A 23,524-nucleotide genomic window follows, 5' to 3' on the forward strand; every position below is an offset into this window, starting at 1 on the left:
TTTTCACTCTAATGATGTGACAATGTGTTTTGGCAGTTGGCCATGTCTGTGGTTAAATGATTGTGCTTTTCAGTGTTGATAAAGAACTAATTCTGTAGTCTTAATGGAAAACTTCTAATCCTCAGTCATGCTGGGTTGCAGTGGCATCAGAGCTCTCAGAATGAGAGCTTTGATACGATCTATTTCTGAAGGAGAGGAGATCTTAGAGACATTTGTTTTATTTCAGGAACCAGTAGCAATAACATTCCCCTGTAAGCTGTCACACAGTTGGTCTCTTGGCTCTGTGTTGGCAGGCTGTGGCCTGTCAAAGGTGGTGCTTTATGGATGAGGCTTACAGTTGGGCTCCCAAAGCCTTGTGACTGCTCAGGCCACCAGGATGCTTCAGCAGTGTAAGTGTCCAGCAGGACTGCAGAGAAGCTGCACCTGCTGCATGATCTGTTCATCAGCTGCTTCCCAAAGTGCTGTGTGAATGAAACTTGGGCTGATTTCTTGAAGATAATAATTAGAAGTCATCTGAGTGGGCAGAAGGAAGGTATTCTTGAGCAGAGGTGGAAAACATGCATTATTCATTGTATCTGGGGGCTGATCTCTTGGATTTCCATTCTTGAAGTGTAGATCTCAAAAAGGGGATCCCAGGCCCTGTAAATAAGGTAGTGTCCTAGGAAGTAATTTCCTGCCTGCACAGTACTTTAGAAGATAGTCTCACTGTAGGAACAAGATTTATGAATAAGGATGATTAAAACTCTTTTGGGATTACATTGTAGTGCCAGGTCTTTGTTTTGATGCTTCTGGTTCCTTTCTGATCTCTAAGTGCAAAAGAGGAGGGGGACTCAGTCTGGGAAAGGACTCTGGACACTCCCATGACAGGAATAACTAATTTTCAAAAGTCAGCTTTGGAAAAAGCATACAGCAGAAAACTTGTAACTTGTAATATGAAAATAAGATTAGTTAAATTGATCATCCTAGAAGCATTAAGCCAGCAATCTCAATATGGTATGCTGAAACAGAATCCCAGAATGGTAGGGGTTGGAAGGGACCTCCAGAGATCATCTTGTCCAACCCCCCTGCGTGAGCAGGCACACCCAGAGCAGGGGCACAGGACCGCGTCCAGGCGGGGTCTGAATGTCTCCAGGGAAGGGACTCCACAACCTCTCTGGGCAGCCTGTGCCACTGCTCTGGCACCTGAACAGGAAAGAAGTTTTTCCTCATACTGAGGTGGAACTTCCCGTGTTCCGACTTGTGCCCATTGGCCCTTGGCCTGTCATTGGGCACCACAGCAAAGACTCTGGTCCCATCCTCTTGATACCTGCCCTTCACATATTTATAAGTATTGATAAGATTCCCCCCTCAGTCTTCTCCAGGCTGAACAAACCCAGGTCTCTCAGCCTTTCCTCATAAGGGAGATGCTCCAGCCCCCGACCGTCTTGGTAGCTCTCGGCTGGACTTGCTCCAGCAGTTTTCTGTCCTTCTTAAACTGGGGGGCCCAAAACTGTACACAGTACTCCAGATGTAGCCTCACCAGGGCAGAGTAGAGGGGGAGAATAACCTCTCTTGACCTGCTGGCCACACTCCTTTTAATGCACCCCAGGATACCATTGGCCTTCTTGGCTACAAGGGCATGTTGCTGGCTCATGGTCAGCTTGTTGCCTACCAGCACTCCCAGGTCTTTTTCAACAGAGCCGCTTTTCAGCAGGTCAGCCCCCAGCCTGTACTGGTGCATGGGGTGGTTCTTCCCCAGGTGCTGGACCTTGTAAACAGTGGTTACTATGAAATACATATTACTCATAAACACAACTTCTGGGAGTTACTGGTACCAAGTGTTGGTTTTGGGGTTTTTTTTGTTGTTGTTGTGGTTTGTTTTTGTTTGTGTGGGTTTTTTTTGTTGTTGTTGTTGTTTAAGGAAAGAAGACAACAGCAGCTGGTTCTCAGACTTACTAAGACTTAAAACTATACTACTAGATTCCCCCCCTGGGTAGTATATGTTTTTGAGCTTCACACCTTTTATTTTTCTGTTTGTGTATTATTTAGTGAATTTATAAGCATGAGTTGTTTTTCAGATTTAGTGATTTTCATTGACTGTAGGCCATTCACAATTGTTTTGAGTAGTCACAGTTTTTGTTTTGCTGGTTACTCATTTTGATTCTCAACCTTCTTGAGGACTGAAATGAAATACCTGCCCTGTTTTCAGCTGGCCCTTGCAAGTGCTAGCACCAGCTTTTGGTGTCTCTGCAGGTGAGTGTGACTTCCTTGAGGATTTCTTGAGATATGCAGAAGTGTGAGAGGTTGTCCATCTCATGTCCATAAACTTCACAGAGATTATGATTAAATCCACTGTAAGAAGCTTAATGTAAAATTCCATGAGGGGTTGGAAGAGTTGCTGCAAAGCAAATTAAAAACTGACATAAAATGAGATGCGGCTGTTAAGAACTGTTGCTTCCCTCAGACCTGCCTCTGCTCTCCTCTGCTTTTTGGCTGTTATGTAACAAAAGAGCAATCAACAATTTGATTACATTAGTGGTAAGCTGTGCGGTGTGCTGGATATTGTTGCTATTCTATGGGATTTAGAGCAAATGTTCTCTCTGGGGGATGGGGGCATGGAGTAAATGGCTTTTAATGGCATTAGAGTAAAGGCAAACTCAAAGCACACTCATGATGAATAAATGGCTGCCAAGCAGGATGATGAGAAGAGTTCAGACAATTGAGAATGTTTTTTGTGATCACGCTTAGAGCATCTTCACTACTTGGATTGTGATAGTTTAATTGCATACTGTTGTCTAGTTCAGGGGTGTGTGTGCTTTTTTATTTGCACGTTTCTTCACTGCCTGCTTCTGTGAATGTGCCTCTACGTCCGTAAAAAATGGACTCTGAGCTGGATCCAGATCCACGATTCCAGTCATGAGAGCATGCTGTGACTTCTTTGTCACCCACCAACCACCTACTTTTTGTGTAAAAGCCTTGCTCAGAGTTCGTTTTCTGGAATATTGGGGTTTTTAAATCTGAAAACTTGAGATAATTGCTATCGTGGCATTTGGAGTTTAAATAAAATAAGATAAACCATGCTTTCTGTGGTGAGGAGCAGTTATCCTAAGACGAGGTATAGGATCCTGTTCTGGTTCTTGGGATACCACAGCACAGTGAATCACAGGAGGTGTCTACAGAAGTCCTGGCAATGCGTGTGGGTGGGAACAGCACACGATGATAGTTGGGGGGGGGTCTTTTGGTTTTTTCCTTTCTGAAGAGAGAAACTAACAATGTACCTGCAAAGTATCTAGTGAAACCAAAAACACTGAATGTAGGGGAGAAGAGCTCGTGTTGCAATTGAAAAAGTAACTTCTGTGTTTTGTGGATTTCTCGTATATCCTCGAGCTTAATGTTGGCTTAATGCAGCTTGCTGCATATAAATTAGAAACACAGTTTATATCCTCTCTCATAATTATACTTCGCATTGTTTGGTAATGCCTTTATACCTTATTTAATCTTTTGGGTTTTTTTTAGACAGCTGTAACATTAAGCCCATAAAAACAAGACCTGAGACTAAACCTTTTTTTTTCTTTTGGTTGCACATTGAAATACTAATTTCTTAACATGTAGTAATGTAATAGGGAAAAATAAGGAAGAGCTGTTTTTGTGGACAGCAGTAAAAATTTTTAAAAAACTATCTGTCTCACAGCTTGAGTCATGTAATCTTTATACTCAGTTATTGGACACTTCCTAAAGCTACTAAATATATTCATATCCCACTGTATTTTTAAGGGCCCACTGTATTAACTTACTAAGCATTTTCTGCGAACACGAGCTGTTTGCACGTAGCAGTTGCACACACTGCCCTTTGCCAAAATAGGTTTTACTGGCTGTCCTGAAATTTAATTAATAACTCATTATTTAAAGGCCTGTGTGCATTGTCTCATAGCTTTCTTGGGCTGTCTCATAGAAGCTGAGGGAAATGCGGGTGAGATTCTTCTCAGGGTGAGCTGAGTGCCCCTGTGGCACAGGCTGCCATGTGTAAACTTAGGACAAGCATGGAAGTTTAGTTGAAACTTTGCATGTGTGTGTGACTTACTGCACAGGACCCACAGAGTAAAAACTATGGGGCCTTCAGCTTTGTATTTTTGTTGTTGTTGTTGAAATAGTTAACATATTCTCTTTGCAAGTAATGGTCATTTGATGGCAATGGTGGGAAAAAATGCTTTTTAAAGTGAAATCCCACTGAAGCTAAAAAAGTGAAATAAACCCCTGTTCACCCTAAACCTGTATTCCATCAAGGTTTTGCTGTAGGCTCTTGACAATAGAGAGTTTTGACACTAATGATTAGGTAATATTATTGTCTTGAATACCTAAACCCAAAATATAACAGCAAAAATATCTCAGACCTGTTCCTGCTGTTGCTTCCTTTTAGGGTTACATGACTGAAAAGAAGGGTTGGGGAAGCTAATGAGGGCTGAAGGCATAGCAAGACCAAGTGTTCAGGAGCTGGGGTAACCCAGAAAACCTTGGTGCAGTGTTTGTTCGTTGTTGCATGTGGGTGATGGGACAGCTGGTGCCACACTGAGCATCCCAGCCAGCACCCTTTAGGTGCTGGTGCTGCTCCTGCACGGTGCCTGCCTGTTGGCTCCAGTTGTGAAGTGACCAGCATGCTTATTTAATCTTGGATGAACATGTTTTATGGGGAGGGGATGTTTGTTTCACTGCTGTGATGTGCCCTGTCTATAAAAGTGCACTTCTGTTTTACTGAAAGTGCTGCCAGGGACAACGTTTTAATTCCCTAAATATTTTCTTTCTAGTATCAACTAAAGGGTCTGGCATGCATCAAAGGTTTTGTAGTAAAACACAACAGGCAGATATGCATGTCATGACTATCACTGTTGAGAATTAAACTAAATTAATTGCAAACTACTGAAAAACAGGACTCGTACAGGGACGGCTGTTAAACCTGTGAACAGAGCTGTAACTTTTTGTGAGGGGTTCTCGCAGGGTTCAGTGCTAAGCTATTCCTTTGTTATTAAAGACCTGATTGCACATGGGGATAGATTAGAGCAGAGTTGGATGGAAGGTAGCGTTGGCTGATTTGGGGCGGATTAGAATGCTTTTTGAACGTAAGGCCGCGTATGGTTAGTGATCAGAGTTCCAGCTTAGTGTTCCCAGGCAGCAGCTCGATTTATTCAGCAGCGAGGAGCAGTGTTGTCAGGTAGAATAAATAGCATTTGCCTAACGTGCAAGACTTCAAGTAACATCTGGATGTGCCCGGGGCTCAGATGGCTTTCCTCCTGGCTCCAGAGGTCTACCGTGTGCTGGGGAGTGTGGCCACTTCGGAAAAAGTCCAGCTGGCACAGATGGGTTTGTATCTGGTTTACCATTCAATAGAAAGCAGTTCCTTTGGAAAAGGAGTTGTGTACTACTAAGAGTGATTATCATCTCTTGAACTGCAAATTAAAAAAAGCTCTCTGAATTCAGGTCTGTTTTGCTTTAAATGGTTATTTTGGGAGGAAAAAAATAGATTTCAATTTTATTCTATTCAATTCTATTTCAATATTATTAAAAGCTGTTAAACTACAGGATGTCTGTTACGATGATTTTAGACTGTCAGGAATAAGTTTACATAACTCTGGAAGCAGAAGTGATTTTGTAGTTTTCAGATTTTTTCATTTGAAAGTAAAGCTTTAAATACATAGTGCATAAGCATATTTTATTTGAATTTCCAGATTTATTAACTTTTCTTTGTTCTTGTAACATATAAACTACACTGTATTCTAGTTTAACTTAATTCATTTTCAGACTCTGGGCAAAATATGCACAGCTAGTCTTTGTGTTAGAAAAATACCATATAATGGAAACCATGCCTTGCTTTCTTAAATTTTAATACATGTTTGCATAGAGGAGCTGCTTCATTTACTCAATATTTGTGGTTTATCTAGAGGATTAAATTTTTCTGGAACGAATTTTCCTATTCCTTAGTGAAAGCATTCTTGAATTGCTTTTCTGGAGCTTTATTCTGAACTGCCTCTGTTCAATAACGTCACCTTATTCAGATGCTAATGCGTGGTGTCTATCTGTTGGGAATGTCTGGTTAAAGACTGAAATTAGCATATTGGGAATAGATTTGAAAAAGACTTTCTTTGTGTGCTTATATTTTATAAATAGCTTTAGAGGATGGTGTATTTTGTAAATGGTTTGCAGAGTTGAAATCCAATAGGCCGATGAATGGTGTGGCATTTCTGTTGTTATCTGTTCTTTAAAGCGGATTCTTTCTGTTATTAACACCTCCACAGTATGGATGATGCTACGAACTCACATGTTTACTATTCTTCTTTTAAATGTTTGCATTCTGATGGTATTTTCTTGGAACTGGAAGAGCGCAAGCAAAAGACATGGCGCTTACTTGGGCACTATACTTATTGCAGATGGCATTTGAGAAATGGGGAATGTTGAGATATTTGGCAGGAACTGGATTTCTTCCACTTCTTGTCTCTATTTGTGAAAAAAGTGTTTTAAAATCTACTCCATATAACTTTTGATTCTGAAATCTATCTGAAACTGTGTATGTGAAATGCATCTAGAACAATTACAAATATGATGTAGAAATGTTTAGGCAATTGAAACCGAAGAAGAAACTGATCACTTTTTATTATCTTTTTTTCCCATGGTTTTGTTGGCTGTAATTGTCTGAGTGTGGCCCATTTTATGCTTTTCTTGCATTAAAGAAGCGTAGTCCTCTTTCTTCTGCCTTTTGTTAGCATTACTCAATGACATCTTAGTGAAATTTTTTTTTTCTGGCAACTGAGCTGATGATAATAGAAAGACTTATGTGAGAATTAGTTATTTTTCTAAGACCTTTATTAATAAAACCAATAGCCTTAGGTGCAAAGAAGCAGATTTTCCGTGAGTAGCTTGTTGCTAAACCTTTTCCTGAGCTAAACCCCTATTGCAATCAATTACTCTAATAGTGAAATAAAAATGTGCATGCAGTTTGAGCCCAGGCTAACGTAGCAGTTCAAATTTGCGTATCCACACACACTGGTATGGCCTTTTCTTATGAAAAGCCTTATTTCTGTGCTGGAGGACAATTCTTGTTTGCTTGTTACTTATGAATCCAAAACAAACTTGATCTAAACTCAGTTCCAAAGTGAAAGGCTCAGCCTGCCAGAAGAAGGTGTGTGTGTGTACATATATATGTATATGTAGTAAGCTTTAAAGACTTATTTTTGCTTCACTTAATCTTTAAGATTCTGAGTTTTCAAACCCTTATGGCCTAAAGGCTTGTCTTCCTGGTGCTTTGTGCATCTTCAGATAGATGCCAGTTCAAACTGCCACAGTTAGCATGTGGATACTGTATAACATCCATTCCTGGCTTGATTTATATCACTTCCCTGGCTCATCTCAAAGCAATTCCAAATCCATCCATGTGTGATGATTCAGAGAAGGCTGTATATTTATAGACATAATAAAGGACAAATTGATTGCACTTTTGCTTTCAAAAGAGTTTGATTCTGTTCAGCTCAACCTGAGTTCTCATTCCTCCAAAAAAGACAACTCCTCAGCAAAAACACTGCTTCTGATGTGGTTATTTGATGCAGGGTTTGGCTTGCCAACAAAAAGGGCTTTGTGTGAGGCAGCCAGGGGAAGTTGGTCCAGCGACAATGGCTGTTTGCCTCATGTTTGACTAATGTTTGGGATGCTGCTCTGACAGCATCTGATTCAGAGGTGCTTTGGAAGGAGCAGCAGGCTTGTTCTCCTTCACTGATGGCCTCAGGGTTGTGTGGCTCTCTCTTGGAAGATGTGTTCTGGCCATGCTTCTGCTGTGGAGACAAACTGAGCAGGACCACCACGTGCTTTGGTGTACGGGAGCACTGTGGAGTTTCAGCTGGTGCTGAGTCCACTGCTGCTTGTACTGCTTCTGCCACTTCCTGTGGGAGCTAAGGAGGTGTCAGGAGTTGAGAAAACAAACCCTAGCTCTGGCTGAAAGGAGTGGGAGGGTGTTATTAGTCTTTACTGTGATAACAAGAGGAGTACTGAAGAGAGAAGTGGTAAAGAGAATAAGGGTGGTAAGAAATAAAGACAGACCCAGGTAGTATTTGGGAGCCAGCCAGAATGTAAACAAATCACCTGGGAGGTGAATTTGGCGTGATATCAAGTGAGGAGAGAAACAGAAGGTAATTTAAGAGCAGGGATATATACTGAGATCAAGAGGAAATGTTATCTTCATTCTAGTGTTTAGAAAACTGTAGGAGGGAAGGTGTGAGATGAAATGGAAGAGATGGGTGTATTTTAGTCCAAACAGAGAAACAAAGCCTTATCGTCCAGGATGGGATGGGTGGATAAAAGGAAGTCATCCCAGTATGTGATTGGAATTTGGTAGCAGGATGGAGAGGGCGTAAATGTGTGTAGCAGGGAGGAGGGATTGTGTATTTGTAATTCTGTTAACAGTTCTAATGGTGTCAAAAGCACAGGATATAAGATAAAGGATTGCAGAGCCCAAAGGACTGTGAAGTTTGAATGATAGTCTCACCAGTCCAAATTTGCAGAGTGCTGGTTAAATTTACAGTACTGTGTATAATATAAAAATATTTAAAGGAAGTAACTGTGGAACAACTATAAAATATTTTCCTTCAATATATGGTAAAGTTTTTTTTTTTTGCCTCCTTTATCATGATGGTGTTTTGACAGATGATTTTTTAAAATATTCCTATGTGGAGAAACTAGTTGCAAAGAAGAAGAAATAGTGTCTCTCTTACACAGCAATGACTAGTTCCTGTCATTAAAGGCGCAAGTCAAAAAATTTATATGCTTGGCAGATGTTGGAAAGCCAATAGGTTATTTTATTAGTGGAATTAGATGGCCATTTAGTTGAAACCATTTTGTTCTGCTTTGCAGTTGAAAGATGCATGAGTGTTATGCAGTCTGGGACTCAGATGGTTAAGCTGAAGAGTGGAACAAAAGGGCTAGTTCGTCTCTTCTACCTGGATGAGCACAGGACCTGCATCCGATGGAGACCGTCCAGAAAAAGTGAAAAGGCAAAAAGTAAACTTCTAATATTTCTTGTAATTTTTGGGGCAGTTCAGTATTAGAATGTGAATTACAGAGGGAAAGCTGAACAATATTTCTTTGATCAATTAAATAAATGCTTTATGATGCTTATTTTAAACGTGATGTGATACATGAAGGTTTTCAAGAGTGTGAGTAGAGTTTAACTGCCTGCTTAAAGTTCAGGATTGTGAAAGGAAAGGGAGTGTGGTTCAGTTGGATGTCAACATTTTCCATGGGCTTATATGAACTATGAGCAAACTGAAGAGTGACTTGATAACAAACAATGCTGAACACTTTTTAATGTGTATGTCACAAATTTAAAAACAGAACCTAGAAAGGTTTAGATTGATGGTTCTTAATATTAACTGTGATAATTTTCTTTAGGCATTATTACATCTTCAAGTTACAGTATAGCATTATTCTAATTGAAACTGTTCCTGCTGCACTGTTTTAAATAGGAAATTCAAATTGTGGTTTATCGAATAAAATAAGGACTAAAAATTCACAAAACTGTTACAGAGGGTTGAGATTACAAACAAGCAGTTGGGAAGGTGGGAAGGCTACAGATAGTGACAGTTGATGTTTTTGGGCCTGTGTGTAGCGGCTAAGAGCTGCTGTGTGGAACAGCATAGCTGTTTGGAGCCATGGCATTGGGAGCCATGTTACCCTAGCACAGTAATGGGTATCCCTGTCTTCCTGCTGTAGAAAGCATGGCTGTGGTGGGTGCAGTCCCTTTGGAGCTACGCAGTGTTTCACTGATTGATGGAAGACGCTTGGCATCCGTCTCCTCGTGCTCCCCTTTGAGTAGCCTACAGGCTTCTGATGTAGCAGGGAGCACTCAAAGAGCTTTACTGTGACCTGCCAGTACCTGCACTGGCCTACCTTTGAGGCAGCTGTACTGTGCATGTGGCATGGCCAGAGCAAGGATAAGCCTTGAAAGCAAAAAGCCCTTTTGGATGTGAAGATGTAATATTAAAAACATTTAATGACTTTTAGTCTGAATAATTCAGAAGTGCTGAAAAGCAGGAAGAAGTTGGATGTATATCCAGCCTGTCAATCTTTTTTTTCCCTTTTTCCCACAGTTGTCATTGATTCCATTTACAAAGTCACTGAAGGCCGGCAGTCTGAAATCTTCCACCGCCATGCAGAGGGGAACTTTGACCCAAGCTGTTGCTTTACCATTTACCATGGCAACCACATGGAGTCGCTGGATCTGATAACATCTAACCCAGAGGAAGCTCGCACCTGGATCACGGGACTGAAATATTTGATGGCTGGAATAAGTGATGAGGACTCGCTCTCTAAGCGACAGAGAACACATGATCAGTATCCTTTTATAAGCCTGAGCTCCAGCTTTGGGTTCGGTATTTCTGGCTTGTTTCTAGTGACTTCAGCATAGGGTGTCCTTTCGCCTCTTGGTAAGTGACTAAAAACCTTGCCATTGATTGCAATGGAAACCTGAGTTATGGGTTTGACACGGACACTTATCTGTGTAATAAAACATCAGCTGTGCTTTAGGGACTGGATTAAACTCCGTTGAAAGCAGGGGATAGTCTTGCGTTTTGTTAGTGAAATTCTTATTGAAAGGTCAAACCAGTCATTTCTAGTTATCTCAATAAATACTAACCCCAGCATGATTTCAGGATTTCTGTCGTCTTCTGTTTGCCCAACTGTGCTTTTAATCTTCTGCTGTAAATTGCAAGATCTATTCGAAGACACTGTTTTCAGGATTTTACTGATTGAAAGCTTGAATTTGTTAGCCTGTGCACAGGTGAAACCCTAACGTTTTTGGGAGCCTTTCAGTAAACTGGCTAATAACTCCTGGCCACCTCTGCTTCTCTTGATATATGTCAGATATCTGTGCTTCTCAGCCTCTGCTGATTGTCAGGAGCACAAATCTTTAAAGCTTCTTAAGTGTTTGTTGTAGCCTAGTAACCAAAATGAACTTGTAAAGATTATGCCTATTGAATATTTTCCTGATGTGCTTTCTTTCACAACAGGGCTGCCTAGAATCTTAAATACAAAGAACACTTCCCTAAACAAAAAAAAAACAACCAACAAACCCACCTTGATTAAAACTGTAACCTGTCTCTTCTGCTGCGCAAAAGTCTACAGTGGTCACTTGTAAATACTCCTTCTGGAGCATATACACATTTCAGGTATTTTCAATTTATATTTTCAGTGTTTAACTCTGATACAAGATAGACATAGATCCATTTGGGGGATATATTGCATGCTCTGTTGCACACATACTCAACTTGCTATATTTATCCACGAATTTTCTGAGCTGCTCTGTGTTCTCTACTGGTGAAACATCACTTCAGGTCTTGTTTGTGTTATCGAATGCAGCAGCTAGGAGACTGCAGACAAAATGACCCTGTACCAGTTCCAGCTAGTGTAAGAACTTAGTAAAAGCTGCAAAGGGAGATATGTGCAAAGAAGTGGTAAAAGGTACTAGTTAGAAAGTGGAGAAGTTCAAGCAGAATGAGGGGAGAAGTGGAAGAGATACCGGAGCAAGCCTAGCAATATTTGAAAACTTACAGTACGTTCTCAGAGGAGAAGCTAGTAGCAGTAATGAGAGCACAATGGGGCTGGTATTGTGAATCCAGCTGTAAATAATTGTCATAAACCAGTACTGGTTTTAAGCATTTGACTGAAACCGTAGCAAGGACAGGGGGACAGAACTAGTTCAGTGTCTCCTCAAACCCATGTAAACCTGCAGAACATCCAAAAAAGGTCGTGTTAGAGATGAGCCTTATGCAGCATGAAGGATCACTTCTTGTTTTCTGAATTTGACAGCTGCTAGCTTTATTTGATGCCATTTTTCCCTTATGGGGGGAGAAACATCCAATGTATGAGTGCTATCCATTTCCTCTGTGCAACTTATGATTCCATGGAGTTGTTGCTGCCCTGTGGAAGATGTGGCACTGGGTGAAGGCAGAGATATTGGAAAGAAAGTGTTGGACAAAGAAGTTGTCCAGAGATTGGAAGAGTTAGAAATATACAGATGAAAGAACTGTGTGACAGTCTTGAAGAAAGCATGGAAAACAAGAGTGGTTAATTTTTAATGAGATTCATATGTAAAACACTGGCTGATAATAATGTGCTTGGGCTTATTTCACAGTCTTCCTTACTCCATCTTTCTGCACTGGATTAACATCATCCCTGATACACGTGGCTACTGAGCTTGATTCCTTGGAGTCAAGTCATGAAACCAGTAGCCCTCAGATATAACTCCGTGGTGGTCAGGAGTCTTAGTTGCACCAGGTAGGAGGTACAATACCAAATTGTACCAGAAGGCATACAGTAGTAAAAATGCTTTGGTTTGGCATCAGTATGGGGAGAACCATGTAGATAGCACCAGATCTTTGCCAGTAATGACTTTTATTTCATGGTGTACATCAGTAGCTCTAATGCAGGTGGTGGGAAGTCTTAATTCAAGTGTTTTACCCAGAGATGCTGACTTGAAAAAGACATGTTTGTGAAGGCTGGATTGAATAATATTCAGTTCTTCCCCCTGGAAGATATTAAGCTTCTCTGCTAAGCAGAATTATGCTCCTGCCCGGAATTGCTGGGGCAGGGCCTTGTTCTCCTGAGTTGGAGTCCTGTCCCTTACATGCCCAACTGCTGTACCTCCCTTCTCTGTGAGGAGATCACCCTCTGTACCTTTCCTTGACATGTCTGCAGCTGGGTCAAACAGACCTTTCAGGATGCTGACAAGAATGGAGATGGCCTGCTGAATATTGAAGAGATCCACCAGCTGATGCATAAATTAAATGTTAACCTGCCCCGCAGGAAGGTCCGGCAGATGTTTCAGGTTGGTGACCTCTAATGCACAGCGTTGTTGTGGAAGATAGTGCCAGTTACAGTCTATTTCTGGACAGATCCAGGATAAGATATGCAAGTTGGGACTTAAAACTCTGTCCTTTCCAACACCTCACAGACCTTTTCCAAGTCTTACCTTTCTGCAGACAAAGATGCAATAGAACATTGTTTTAATGACATGAACCACATAGAAGACAATTTATTAATATTACTTTTTCAGATGCATTATTGTTTTCATCTCTGTGAAATGAATTGTTCCGTCTTGACATTGATGGACAATGAAGTTACTTTTTTGAAATATTTTTTTCATTTCCTTTATGGAAAATTGTTTAATAGAAACTACCTTTATGAAACTAACAACTTCTTCTTACTTAACCAGAATAAATTTTTTACTTGTTTGAAAACAGTTACCACTTTCCACCAGCCCTAGTGTTTACTGTAGGAAAGATAAGCCAAGGACATAATGAAGAGCAAAATAAAATTTTAACTCTTCATAACCAGTAATAGCCAAAAACTGGTTAGCTACAAAACATGGTGAAGTTGAAGAATCTTCTATGGTCAAAAGTGTTTTGTTTGGCATAAAATCTGGGGAGTAACTTATACTCCATAGGTATACCTCTAATGCAAAGACTCGAAGTGTGGAAACTGCGGGGGTTGTGTTGCAGAGGTGAATTTAGGTTGTACTTGTTCCCACAGATTTGAAATGTCACTTAAGATATGCAGTAGATATAAAATGATTTAAAATCCCACCTGACACTACATACCTGGGAATTATTTTCTTCTCGGCTTACTTCCTGTGAACTGAGTTTATAGCTTGGATGACGATAGCACTAACAAGATGTAATGAAATGCAGCTCCCTGAGATCCATGGATTTTGCTGATATTATTGACTGCTGCAGGAGAGGCAGAGAGTTGTGAAGCACGTACTGAGAGGAAGAAAATGTAGTTCAGTCGACACTTTTAAAGTGTCTGGTAATGAAGCAGGGCACTCTAGCCATCATCAGCATTTGTATAATCGGAGGCAGCTTCTGGTTAAAAATAAACTGGTTTACTTATTTTTATTTTGCTGCAGTTGCTGCCAGCCTATACCTGAGTTAACATCCTAGACCTCACAGGCATGGTTAAAGTTATTAAGGCTGACTATAAAAGGAATGTTGAAGGTTTGTTTACTGTTAGTCATTCAGGGCTCATTCCTGAAGGCCTTTACTCCACGAGCAATGCTTTGTGCTAGCAGTCCTGTGGACTTCCAGGGCTTAACAAAGGATAAAGGGAACAGCAACGTAACTCTGGGACAAATCCTTGCCCCTACATCTAGCTACTCTGCACTGTTTTTACACTTGATCTGCACAGGTGGTGCTGTTTGCATGACTTGGTGTTACAGTTTTGGACACAACACGAGCAGCCCACAGCCCTGGGGGAGCACCCATGGCCAGGATTACAAAGCAGTCCATGTCCTGTATATGGGAATAGAATATGGGGCTGATACTTCAGTTGCATGTATGTACTAGGAGTCACTGGTATAAAGATTGGTTCCTGTTCTAAGAGGTGCTTCAAAGTTAAGTGGGGTGGTTTATGTGAAGGGAAAGTAAAACTGGATCCTTGGAAAGCAAAGCAGACCTGAGATGTGTTCGTTGAATCTGCTATTAGATAAGCTTCTTTTCTACAGAAGTGAGGTTGGGCACCAAATGGAAGAGCTTTCTTGAGAAGGAAGCAGTGATAGCAGGATGAGGACAGTTTCCATCTGGAGAAGAACCAGTGTACCAGTGCAGAAACAAGCCAACAGGTTCAAAGCCAAGTCAGTGTTAAAAGGACCAGAAGGTGTTCTGACCTGAACAGAAGGAAGCATCATTTTTAACAGAATGTGACTTGGGAATGGCAAGAGGGTTTGTAACTACAGAGAAAAAACATTATATATAGCTGTAAATTAAGGACATTATTCATGGGAGCAATGGCACATTTATAAACATTTATTTCACTTTGTCTCTATTATCTGCTTACAGCCTCAAACTTAGCAAGAGTTGTAGCTTCCCTGAAGTTCGTTTTTCATGGAGACCTGCATAATGTTTGACAGCAGTTCTCCAGAATATATTCTTTGTTTTGAAAATCCAAAGCAATCCTCTTAGGCAGATGTTCACAGTAAAAAGCTTGTATTAACATGCGTTAAGTACTGTTTTCTTCTCTTCCTACCTCTAAGGATAAAAAAAAAACAACCCTGCCATCAAGACTGGGGATATCGGGCGTATGTTTTGGTATGGAGTCTTATTGCTGCTGCAGACTTGTCCCCCCTACAGAGTGCTGACAGGGGGCTGAGAGTATTGCAGTTTGAAATAACATAAATTTAAGACTCTGATATTGTCCTGAATGTTTTAAAATGTCAGACTCTGTTGTTAGAGGAATCCATGGGGTGAAATTATTAAGTTCCTTGCTATGTTTTAATCCAGGATAACTGCAGGGCGTATAGGAGAGTAACAGATCAGAATAAAGCCCAGGGTGAGCCTCTTTACATGGGAAACAAATTCAAAACTAAAGATGGAATTGAGACTTTATAGGGAACCTGTGGCTTTAGTGTAGTAACTCTTTTCACCAAAAAATCCAATAGATGGTATTATAATTTTGCAGTTATTTCAGCCTACTAGGATTTGAGTCAGAACAGAATCTTGCAGACTAGAATTTTAAAAATTTCTGTTCATGCACATAAATCCTGTTCTGCTTTGTTTCCTGAATTCACCCGTGTTTAGCATGCTTACCTGAGTGTCTTTCTCTTAGGAAGCGGACACAGATGAGAACCAAGGAACCCTAAATTTTGAAGAATTTTCAGTTTTTTACAAGATGATGTCCTTACGTCGAGATCTCTACTTATTGCTCTTAAGCTACAGTGACAAGAAGGATCACCTCACTGTTGAAGAACTCGCTCAGTTTCTAAAGGTGGAACAAAAGGTGTGGGAATACTATGCACCCATATGCATGTACATATAAATACATTCAAATATAGGGAAAGAATTTTATGGAAAAAATTACATTGGGGCAGAAGGGAAAGAACAGATGTAACAAAAGAAATATAAATGCTTTATTGTTTTTTTTAAATGGTTCTAGAAAGAGGTTGAACTTCTTCAGACTCTGGTAGAGGAAAGGCAAGTGTAGGGCAACATGGTTAATATTTGTGAGCTTATAATGACATTCTGGTAACTTTCATGCTTCTTATAGCTGATTATCTTGTGTCTTAGCATGGTGGCTTTCTCTTGCATGGCTTGTCTGGGTTGTTCATTGGTGTTGGGGTGGGGCATTGATATTTCCAGGAGATGCTTTTCATGAGTAAAGGTCTTGGCAGATATACCCTAAATTAGGATGATACGGGATATGTTTTAAAGCTAGAAGCGCATGACAAAAGAAGAAAAACTATATAATACAACATGGGATATTGCACCAACCTGGCAGAGGGTGAGGTGTCCTGGATTCTATTCCTTTTTTATTTTTTCTCCCTTCTGCCATGTTTCCTAGTTTTTTTTCCAGGAAGGTCTGTTTTCCGGGCATCATTCTTCACAGATGCGTGGGACTTGCACAAAGAAAATTTCCCATCTGAATGTTGCACTTCTAGGTTCAGGGCACTACAGGAACAGGCACACTGATAAGGAATTAAAAAAAAATTAAAAGATTAAGAGAAGCATAAGTAACTTAAGAGGCAAAGTTGGGTCAAGATCAGAGATTTTTTTTCCCCCAATGTGCTTATGAATAAAGTTGCTGAACAAAAAAATCTCTAGCTATTCCCAAATGTGTGGTTCCAGTGGAGATTTTCACAGCTGTCTTGAGAGACTGCATTACTGCAAAAATTGTCTCTGGAACCCACGGAGAGAACTTGTACGCTAGACACTGAGGAGCACAGAAGGAACCTTGTGATCTCTAGAACTCCTGTTTGCTTCTGCAGTTGGTCCTGGGTTGTTTTCTCAGCCCGTGTGTCCTTTCAGAGTATTGTTCCAAAACAACCACACAAAAATAAATGCTAACATCCAAACCTACTTGAGCTTCCTGGGTATAGATGCTGTGTTTTGCCTGCTGTCTTGGAAAATCTCCTGTGCCATTCTGGGATCCTGCCTATGATGACTGCTTTTTCTGAGTTATACCTAGCATAAAATCAACAGTCTCTGCGGTTTTGTTGCTGAATTTCCCCCTGTTGGTCATTGTGGCAATTCCCTGGCCTGTAGGACTCCCTGGTTCTTTCCTTCTGCCTTGAAACATGGAGCACTGTCACATCACTGGTCTTTCTGTGGTAGCCTCAACACACAGATTCTTGCAAGCAATGTCATCCTGGCAATTCTGCTAATTACAATTTCAAAGCACAATATGTTTTTATCTTTTTCCCTTTATGCTAACACCCTAAGTCTTCTGAGCTCACTGCTTTTTCCTTTGTTTCCTTTTTAACCACTGCCTTCTACTTGGGTGCCCTTCAGTGGAGCACCCTTGACAGCAGCAGCAGCATGTTTGACACAGATGAGAAAGCAAAGAAGTGCTCCAGGGAGGACATGTTCATGGGGATGCTGAAGTGCCCAGGAACAGCTGAAGAGCCTGTGGTATGACAGGGCACTCAGAGACCTGGAGCAGGAAGAAAAACGTGTGAAAGAGGCAGAAGAGCTGTCTTTGTGGGTACACAGGAACATTATGAAACTACCGATGCAGCAGAAAAAAACAAGTTGACTATCAAGTCTGGCATACTGCCTCCTCTTCTCTGTCTACACACTACTCGAACTGCCGAATGCCCACAGGGCTATTTCCTATAAATGCCCTGTTCAACATTATTCCAAAAACAAACAATAAAAAGAGTAAAAGCTTGACTTCCTGAAGATGAATGTCTCGGCAGTCTAGTTTAGAAGCACCTTGCACTTCCTTTGCCTCTTCCCTCTGGTCTTCCTACTTCTCAGCATTAACAGTATTAGAGCAGAATTAGCCCTTAATGTTTTCAGAACACAGACGTTATGACAATGTCCTTGGGTAAGGCAAGATTGCCTTCAGAAGCTTATAATGGTTCAAATCATAATGGAGCTCTCAAGTGCTTTCAACCAAACAGCATTTTGTTTTTGTTCTTGTCTGGCTGCTTGGAAATCTGTGGACAGTCTGTCCAGCTCCATCTGCTACTCTTTTGGCAAGACTTAAATATTCTGCAGTCTGAGTATAGAACAAAAGTGGTTTGGGTTTTTGTTAACTTGCTAAGCTGCCTCTTTTTTAAGGAAAGCTCCCTGTTGCCTTCAGCCTGGAGCTTGCGAATCAGATAATTTCCACTTAGGTGCAGTTAAACTCAGCTCATTGCTATTGAAATTGCAATTATATGGCTTCAAATGTCAGAAGAGCAGAAATTAGGCTGTTTTCCTGGAATGACTCCTGGTCCTGCAGTCCTCTTAGCACAAGTGGCTGTGAGGGAGGAATGTCCCTGGATGTTCAGTCACATCTGCATGCCTGGGAGTGCCCTCTCTTAATAAACCAGCATCAGTGTCTGAGGTGGTCCTCCCCAGAAACTGATCTCCTGCTAAATGACAGGTTGCTTCCACAGCAGGATCTCCAGGCTCTTTTGACTGACAGAGCTTGTCTCGTACTTGTCTTTGGGTAGTGGGGCATGGGCGAAATAGGCTCTACAACCGTAGTTGTCCCTGTTAAGCAGCAGCTTTGTAGTTGCTGGCTATTCTGGACCTGCATCGTAGAGTGAATGGCCTCATTCTGCCTCTGTCTTGGGAGCCCCCGTAGTGATGCTGCCCTGTGTTTGGGCATCAGCCAGCCTGCAGCTGTTGTCTGATTGCTCTCTGTCCTTCCCTCCTCCTTTCTGCTGTATCTGTATCACATCAAGTGCTTTTATTTCAGTCACAGCAGAGACCTCTTTGACATTTGTGCTGATGGTTTTATGCAGTTACAAGGCTGTTTTGGTGTTACAAACCTGAAATGTTTAGTTTTGGTTTTCTGAGGGTGAGGTTTCCCATGTGCCTGCTTGCCACCTGCTGCCTTACCATGGATCAGTTACTTTGCAATACAGTTTTCATCTGTCCTGAGAAAAAGGACAGCCTGCTGAAATCTTGCCTCCAGCAGCGTTCTCTGCATGCTCCAGGAAAGTGCTGCATATTGTACAATGTGCCCTGTCATACTGCTGAATGAGAGGAACCAGATGGTCATGTTAATACTATGCCATTGTATTGGCACCAAACCAATATCTTCTAAAGTGGCTGCTGCTGTACGCAGCCCAAATGAAACTGGTGGCAAAAATTAATGCCCCTGCTCATTTTAATTGAAGTGAAGAGAAAGTAATTTTGTAACAATTACACCCTCGGCACATGCACATATAATTATGTAAAGCTTTTCTTTAATTATTCAATATGGGCTAGAGTATTTTGAGTTAAGCCTGCTTGAGAGAGTAAGTTTACTGTTGTTACTTGTCTGTGCTGATTATACAGTATCACAGGAATAACTAGTGGTGTGGTTAATAGTGAAAATATGACAAAAAGTGGTAAGAAGTAGGGATTAAGCACAATTTTAGGAAATGAATGTTTTGAAACAACTATAGCTGTGCTCTCGGAAAAAGATTTAAAAGGTTATAATGAGACGGTATATGCCAGGGCATATCAGTACATGTTAGCCTGTGATCTGAAACAGTGTGTACTAAAGGATATCAGCAGCCAGTATCCCAAAAGCAATAGGAAATTATAAATATATCAGTGTTGGTACATGGACTTTAAAAAGAGGAGAGACTGGAAAGCTTGTTAATATTAGACAAGGAAAACAATATCAGGTCATCATGCCTGATCAGTCCTTGCTACTTTCCACAAAAAGCCCTTATTGCAGCAACATAAACTCTCAACTGGAAAGGAAGCTTATGCCTTCCTCTCTTTCTCATGGTTGCACACAAGGATAATCAGTATAACTGGTTTATGTGGTGACTCAATATGTCATGACATCTTACATTGACATCTTGCACTGAAATTGGAATAATGTATTTGATTACCTATATTTTTATTTTTCTTATAGAATGATTAACTATGAATAACTAAAGCCTAAACTGTTAGAGCACTGTTGACATGCTGGTGAGTTGGCATCCTGTCTAGGAATACCTGTTATTAGCATTGCACTTCTTTTCTAACATCTCCTTCCTTTTTTTTTTTTTTTTTTCCTTCTAACTTCTCTTCTACTTTACATTCCTCTCTCTTATTTCCTTTCCCATGAGAATGATTCCCATTCTTAGCTTGTAGGCCTTTGACAGAAGAGGGCTCTCCCATTACTTGTCACTGCATCATGCTGCAGCTTCAGACGGTGTTACATTTTTGGCAACAGGTTTGTCTGACCTGCATCCAGTGAGATTGGTGAAATCAAAAGTGATTTCCCTCTTCTTTCTCATACTTCTATACTGAAGACTAGAGATAATGTTGTCTTGTAGTTTTGTAGGATCTTATTTTAGGAAAATTAATTGGTAGTTCATTTACTTAAAAACCAAGGTCTTATTGGTTACTCAAAGGCTGATACTTTTTTGAAGAACATATCTGCAAAAAAATTAAAGCTTTTAACCAGGAGTATAAAAAGTAGCCACGTATCCAAGAGAACTTGGAAGCTGCACTATTGACCATCTTCAGTAATCACGTATCTAAATATACAGTCATCAATAATGATCATTACTATTTGATATTCTTTTTACTGGAATACTTTAAAACTTAATGAATAAAAATTTAAATGAGTAGGCTAAGTCATCATCTCTCAAGCTACAGTTAAAAAGCACAAATCAGTGGACTTTTCCCTAGCAGATGCAGCTTTGGAGTAGATTAGACATTTTCATTCCTAGAGCACACAAGTACCCTGCCACTCAGCCATCAAGGAGCCATGTGGGATAATGAAAAAGTTAATTCTAGACAGCTTGTGCTGAAGAAGGGCCTGCTATGAATAGTGTTTGCAATCAAACAGCAACATCTACTTGAGCTAGGATAATCAGTTATTTTCTCAACTGAATTGTTCTCATTCCTGTTATCCTGTGTAATTCCTGCAGGTGTCTCATATTGTTGGCTTAGCTAGGAGATATAAATAAATTGTTTGGAAAAGCAATGGGCTGAGCCATGCTTTCCCTGTGCAAGAGAAAAAACAGAGGGAAGGATGAAGGAGTTTTTCCTTGAGTCACCATATGAGTTAGGCTGCTCACTTGCTTGCCTTCTGTTACTATGCTTCTATTGTTGATATCTCTAGTTTTTCCCCTCCTCTGGTAATTCTTCATTCTTAGGCTGTAGCCTTTTAGGTGTTACGAGATATGGTGAGCCATGGCACTCACATTTTTTAGGAGGAAGTCAGCACTTGGCAGCATCAGGCCCTTAGAGAAGACCAGATCAAGAGAGACAACCTACTTTAAACTTCTGTATAGCTAAATGCCAATGCTGGGAAGGCTGAGCTACAGGAAATAAAGGAAAGTGCAACTTCATCAAAGGCTACAGACAGAGCAGAGTAAATTGAATTGGTTTTGCCATCGGAAAGAGAGTTCTATTAGTAAAACAGTTCAGAGGGACCATTTTTGGATTTAAACAATAAATATTGTGTAATCTGCAGGATGACTAACCTCCCTCCTGCCTTTGCCTAAAGCAGTCATGTTAACAGAGATGACACACTTTTTAAGAGATGGGACTGCATGTTCCTTTACTTCCAGACTGCTCCAAATGTCAGGGTGTTTTGAGCTGACTTTGGCAAAGGATGCAGAGTACAAGCAGTAAACAGGATAATGGTACAAATAAGCTGCCAAAGGTTTTAGTGTCATCATTGCCATCCTGTGATATGATTAGTGGAAGAAATCAAATACACCCAATCTTAGTTTTCACTTCAGTTCTCTACAACTTAAGGGGGTGAGGGTGAGAAAAGATGAGATGAATGATGGAAGCTGCTACTTTAATTTTAGAGGAAATTTTAGAGGTTCATGGTGATACTCTATCCCCACTAGTCAGTCAGGACTTCAGTTGTGGGTTAGTTGAAGCTGAAGACAAAGCTCTCTTTTTTTTTTTTACAGAATAACTGCTGTTTTTCATTTCAGAATCTAATTATTTATCTCATATTCTGTATATTATAGTGAACTCTCTTGGAAGTAATGAAACCACAGAAGTGGAAAATACATTAAAATGAAATCAAGCCCTGCCAAATCTCTTTGTGTGTCTAAGTAGATTATATTAAAGAGTGTAACTTGGTAGTTCTCATTTCAGCACTATTGCCCAGTGCAAATATTAAGCGTGCTTAACAGCTAATTTTCATCTTTAAACTAACATGAAACAGATTTTAAGTGACCGCTACCTCTCACTCCTGTTTTTCTCCTCAAAGGTAAGAGCTGTGAGGGTTGTGCAACACTGACAAAAATCAAAACAAAATCTTAATAAACACTGTAAAAGGACTTTGTCCTATTCATAGTTGATTGAACTCAGTGTTTGATCATAAGGTTTTTCAACTGCCCCAGAAGCCTAAAGTAGATCTTGATATGCTGGTGACATGGTATTAAAAATAAGTGTACCAACACTGTCATTTTTGTGCAGATGAATAACGTGACACCAGAATATTGTCTTGACATCATACAGAAGTTTGAAGTATCAGAAGAAAACAAGAAGCAAAATTTTCTTGGGATTGAAGGTAAAGTTTTTTATTTCAAAGTCAGTTTTGATATACTGTAGTGGAATAGAAAAGCTTTAACAGCATTTTGGTGTAGCTTATAATATTTGACTGTGATAGAAAGTTACACAGAAGATCAGCAGTAGTAGTGTAGGTGCATTTTTGAGAGACATGGGAGAGATGAGAGTAGGTGTGGTGAATTAGCAGCTAACGTTATACGGTGACATATCATAGCCATCATGCACTAGTGTGAATTCCTTAGGCTTGCATGAATATATTGCTAAGCGTGTATTTGTAAAACACAAGCAAAAAACATTCTATACTATGTATTTTATACTATAGCCTGCTCTAACTGAAGTAATAAAAGGAAAGTTTTCATTCTGCTCTGTCTCTCTAGATCTGGAATCGTTCCTGTATGCTCCATTGATTCATGCTTCTGTGAAATAAAATATGGGTAGTTGTATTTTCTTTAGGTTTTAATACCTTATTCACCTTGTTCACTAAAGCAATTGTAAATGCTATACTTACTCAGAATCCAACTTAGTATCAAATCAAAATCTGAATTAGAATGAAATAGATTAAATGCTGTACTGTGTTAATTTACTAGAAGATAGCTTTCATGAAGCAGCATAGTTTACATGGTGATTTAGGTATGGGGGGAGGGAGGGAAGGGGAAATCTTCCTCTGCATGATACATAAATCCTGGGTAGGGCCTCTCAGATCTTAAACAAGCTTGTGGTGTGACCCAGGGCACTGCACTTAAACTGAAATAAGGAAAGCAACATGAACAAGCTGTGACATTTAAAGTAATATTTCTGAAAGTGTTTGTTCCTTTTAATCTTACTGCTGCTGCTTTTATGTTTGAGTTGCTTACAGGGTTGGTATTGTTTGTACTATCCTTTGGAAATATTTTACATTTCTCATTCTCAAAGGAGGTATTTTTAAAACTTTCTCTGTTTGATGCTGATCTGATTTACAGGGTTATAAACCAAGTACCGTGTTCTCACATAAACTTGTATCATATAGAAAACTAAACTAGAGTGAAATTAGCTAGGTTAGTGAATTGGCTGGCAGGCCCCCCCCCCCC

The 23,524-nt window shown here is 40.2% G+C and overlaps 1 protein-coding gene across 8 annotated transcripts in view; it reads left to right on the forward strand.

Annotated features, from left to right (window-relative positions):
* Nucleotides 1-23,524, forward strand: part of PLCH1 (phospholipase C eta 1) — an 84,323-nt gene that overhangs the window by 31,225 nt on the left and 29,574 nt on the right. For 5 of the 8 annotated variants that reach the window (XM_075098622.1, XM_075098621.1, XM_075098630.1 and 2 more), the window contains exons 3-7: nt 8,869-9,015; nt 10,104-10,347; nt 12,709-12,838; nt 15,613-15,783; nt 22,365-22,458. In XM_075098622.1, the coding sequence (XP_074954723.1) occupies nt 8,869-9,015; nt 10,104-10,347; nt 12,709-12,838; nt 15,613-15,783; nt 22,365-22,458 (786 nt within the window). Of the gene's footprint in view, nt 1-8,868; nt 9,016-10,103; nt 11,181-12,708; nt 12,839-15,612; nt 15,784-22,364; nt 22,459-23,524 lie in introns of those variants that run through there. The other 3 variants (XM_075098628.1, XM_075098626.1, XM_075098627.1) reach the window with 3 other exon arrangements.

The sequence above is a fragment of the Phalacrocorax aristotelis genome, chromosome 7, assembly GCF_949628215.1.
Source record: "Phalacrocorax aristotelis chromosome 7, bGulAri2.1, whole genome shotgun sequence".
In the NCBI taxonomy this organism is placed as follows: domain Eukaryota; kingdom Metazoa; phylum Chordata; class Aves; order Suliformes; family Phalacrocoracidae; genus Phalacrocorax; species Phalacrocorax aristotelis.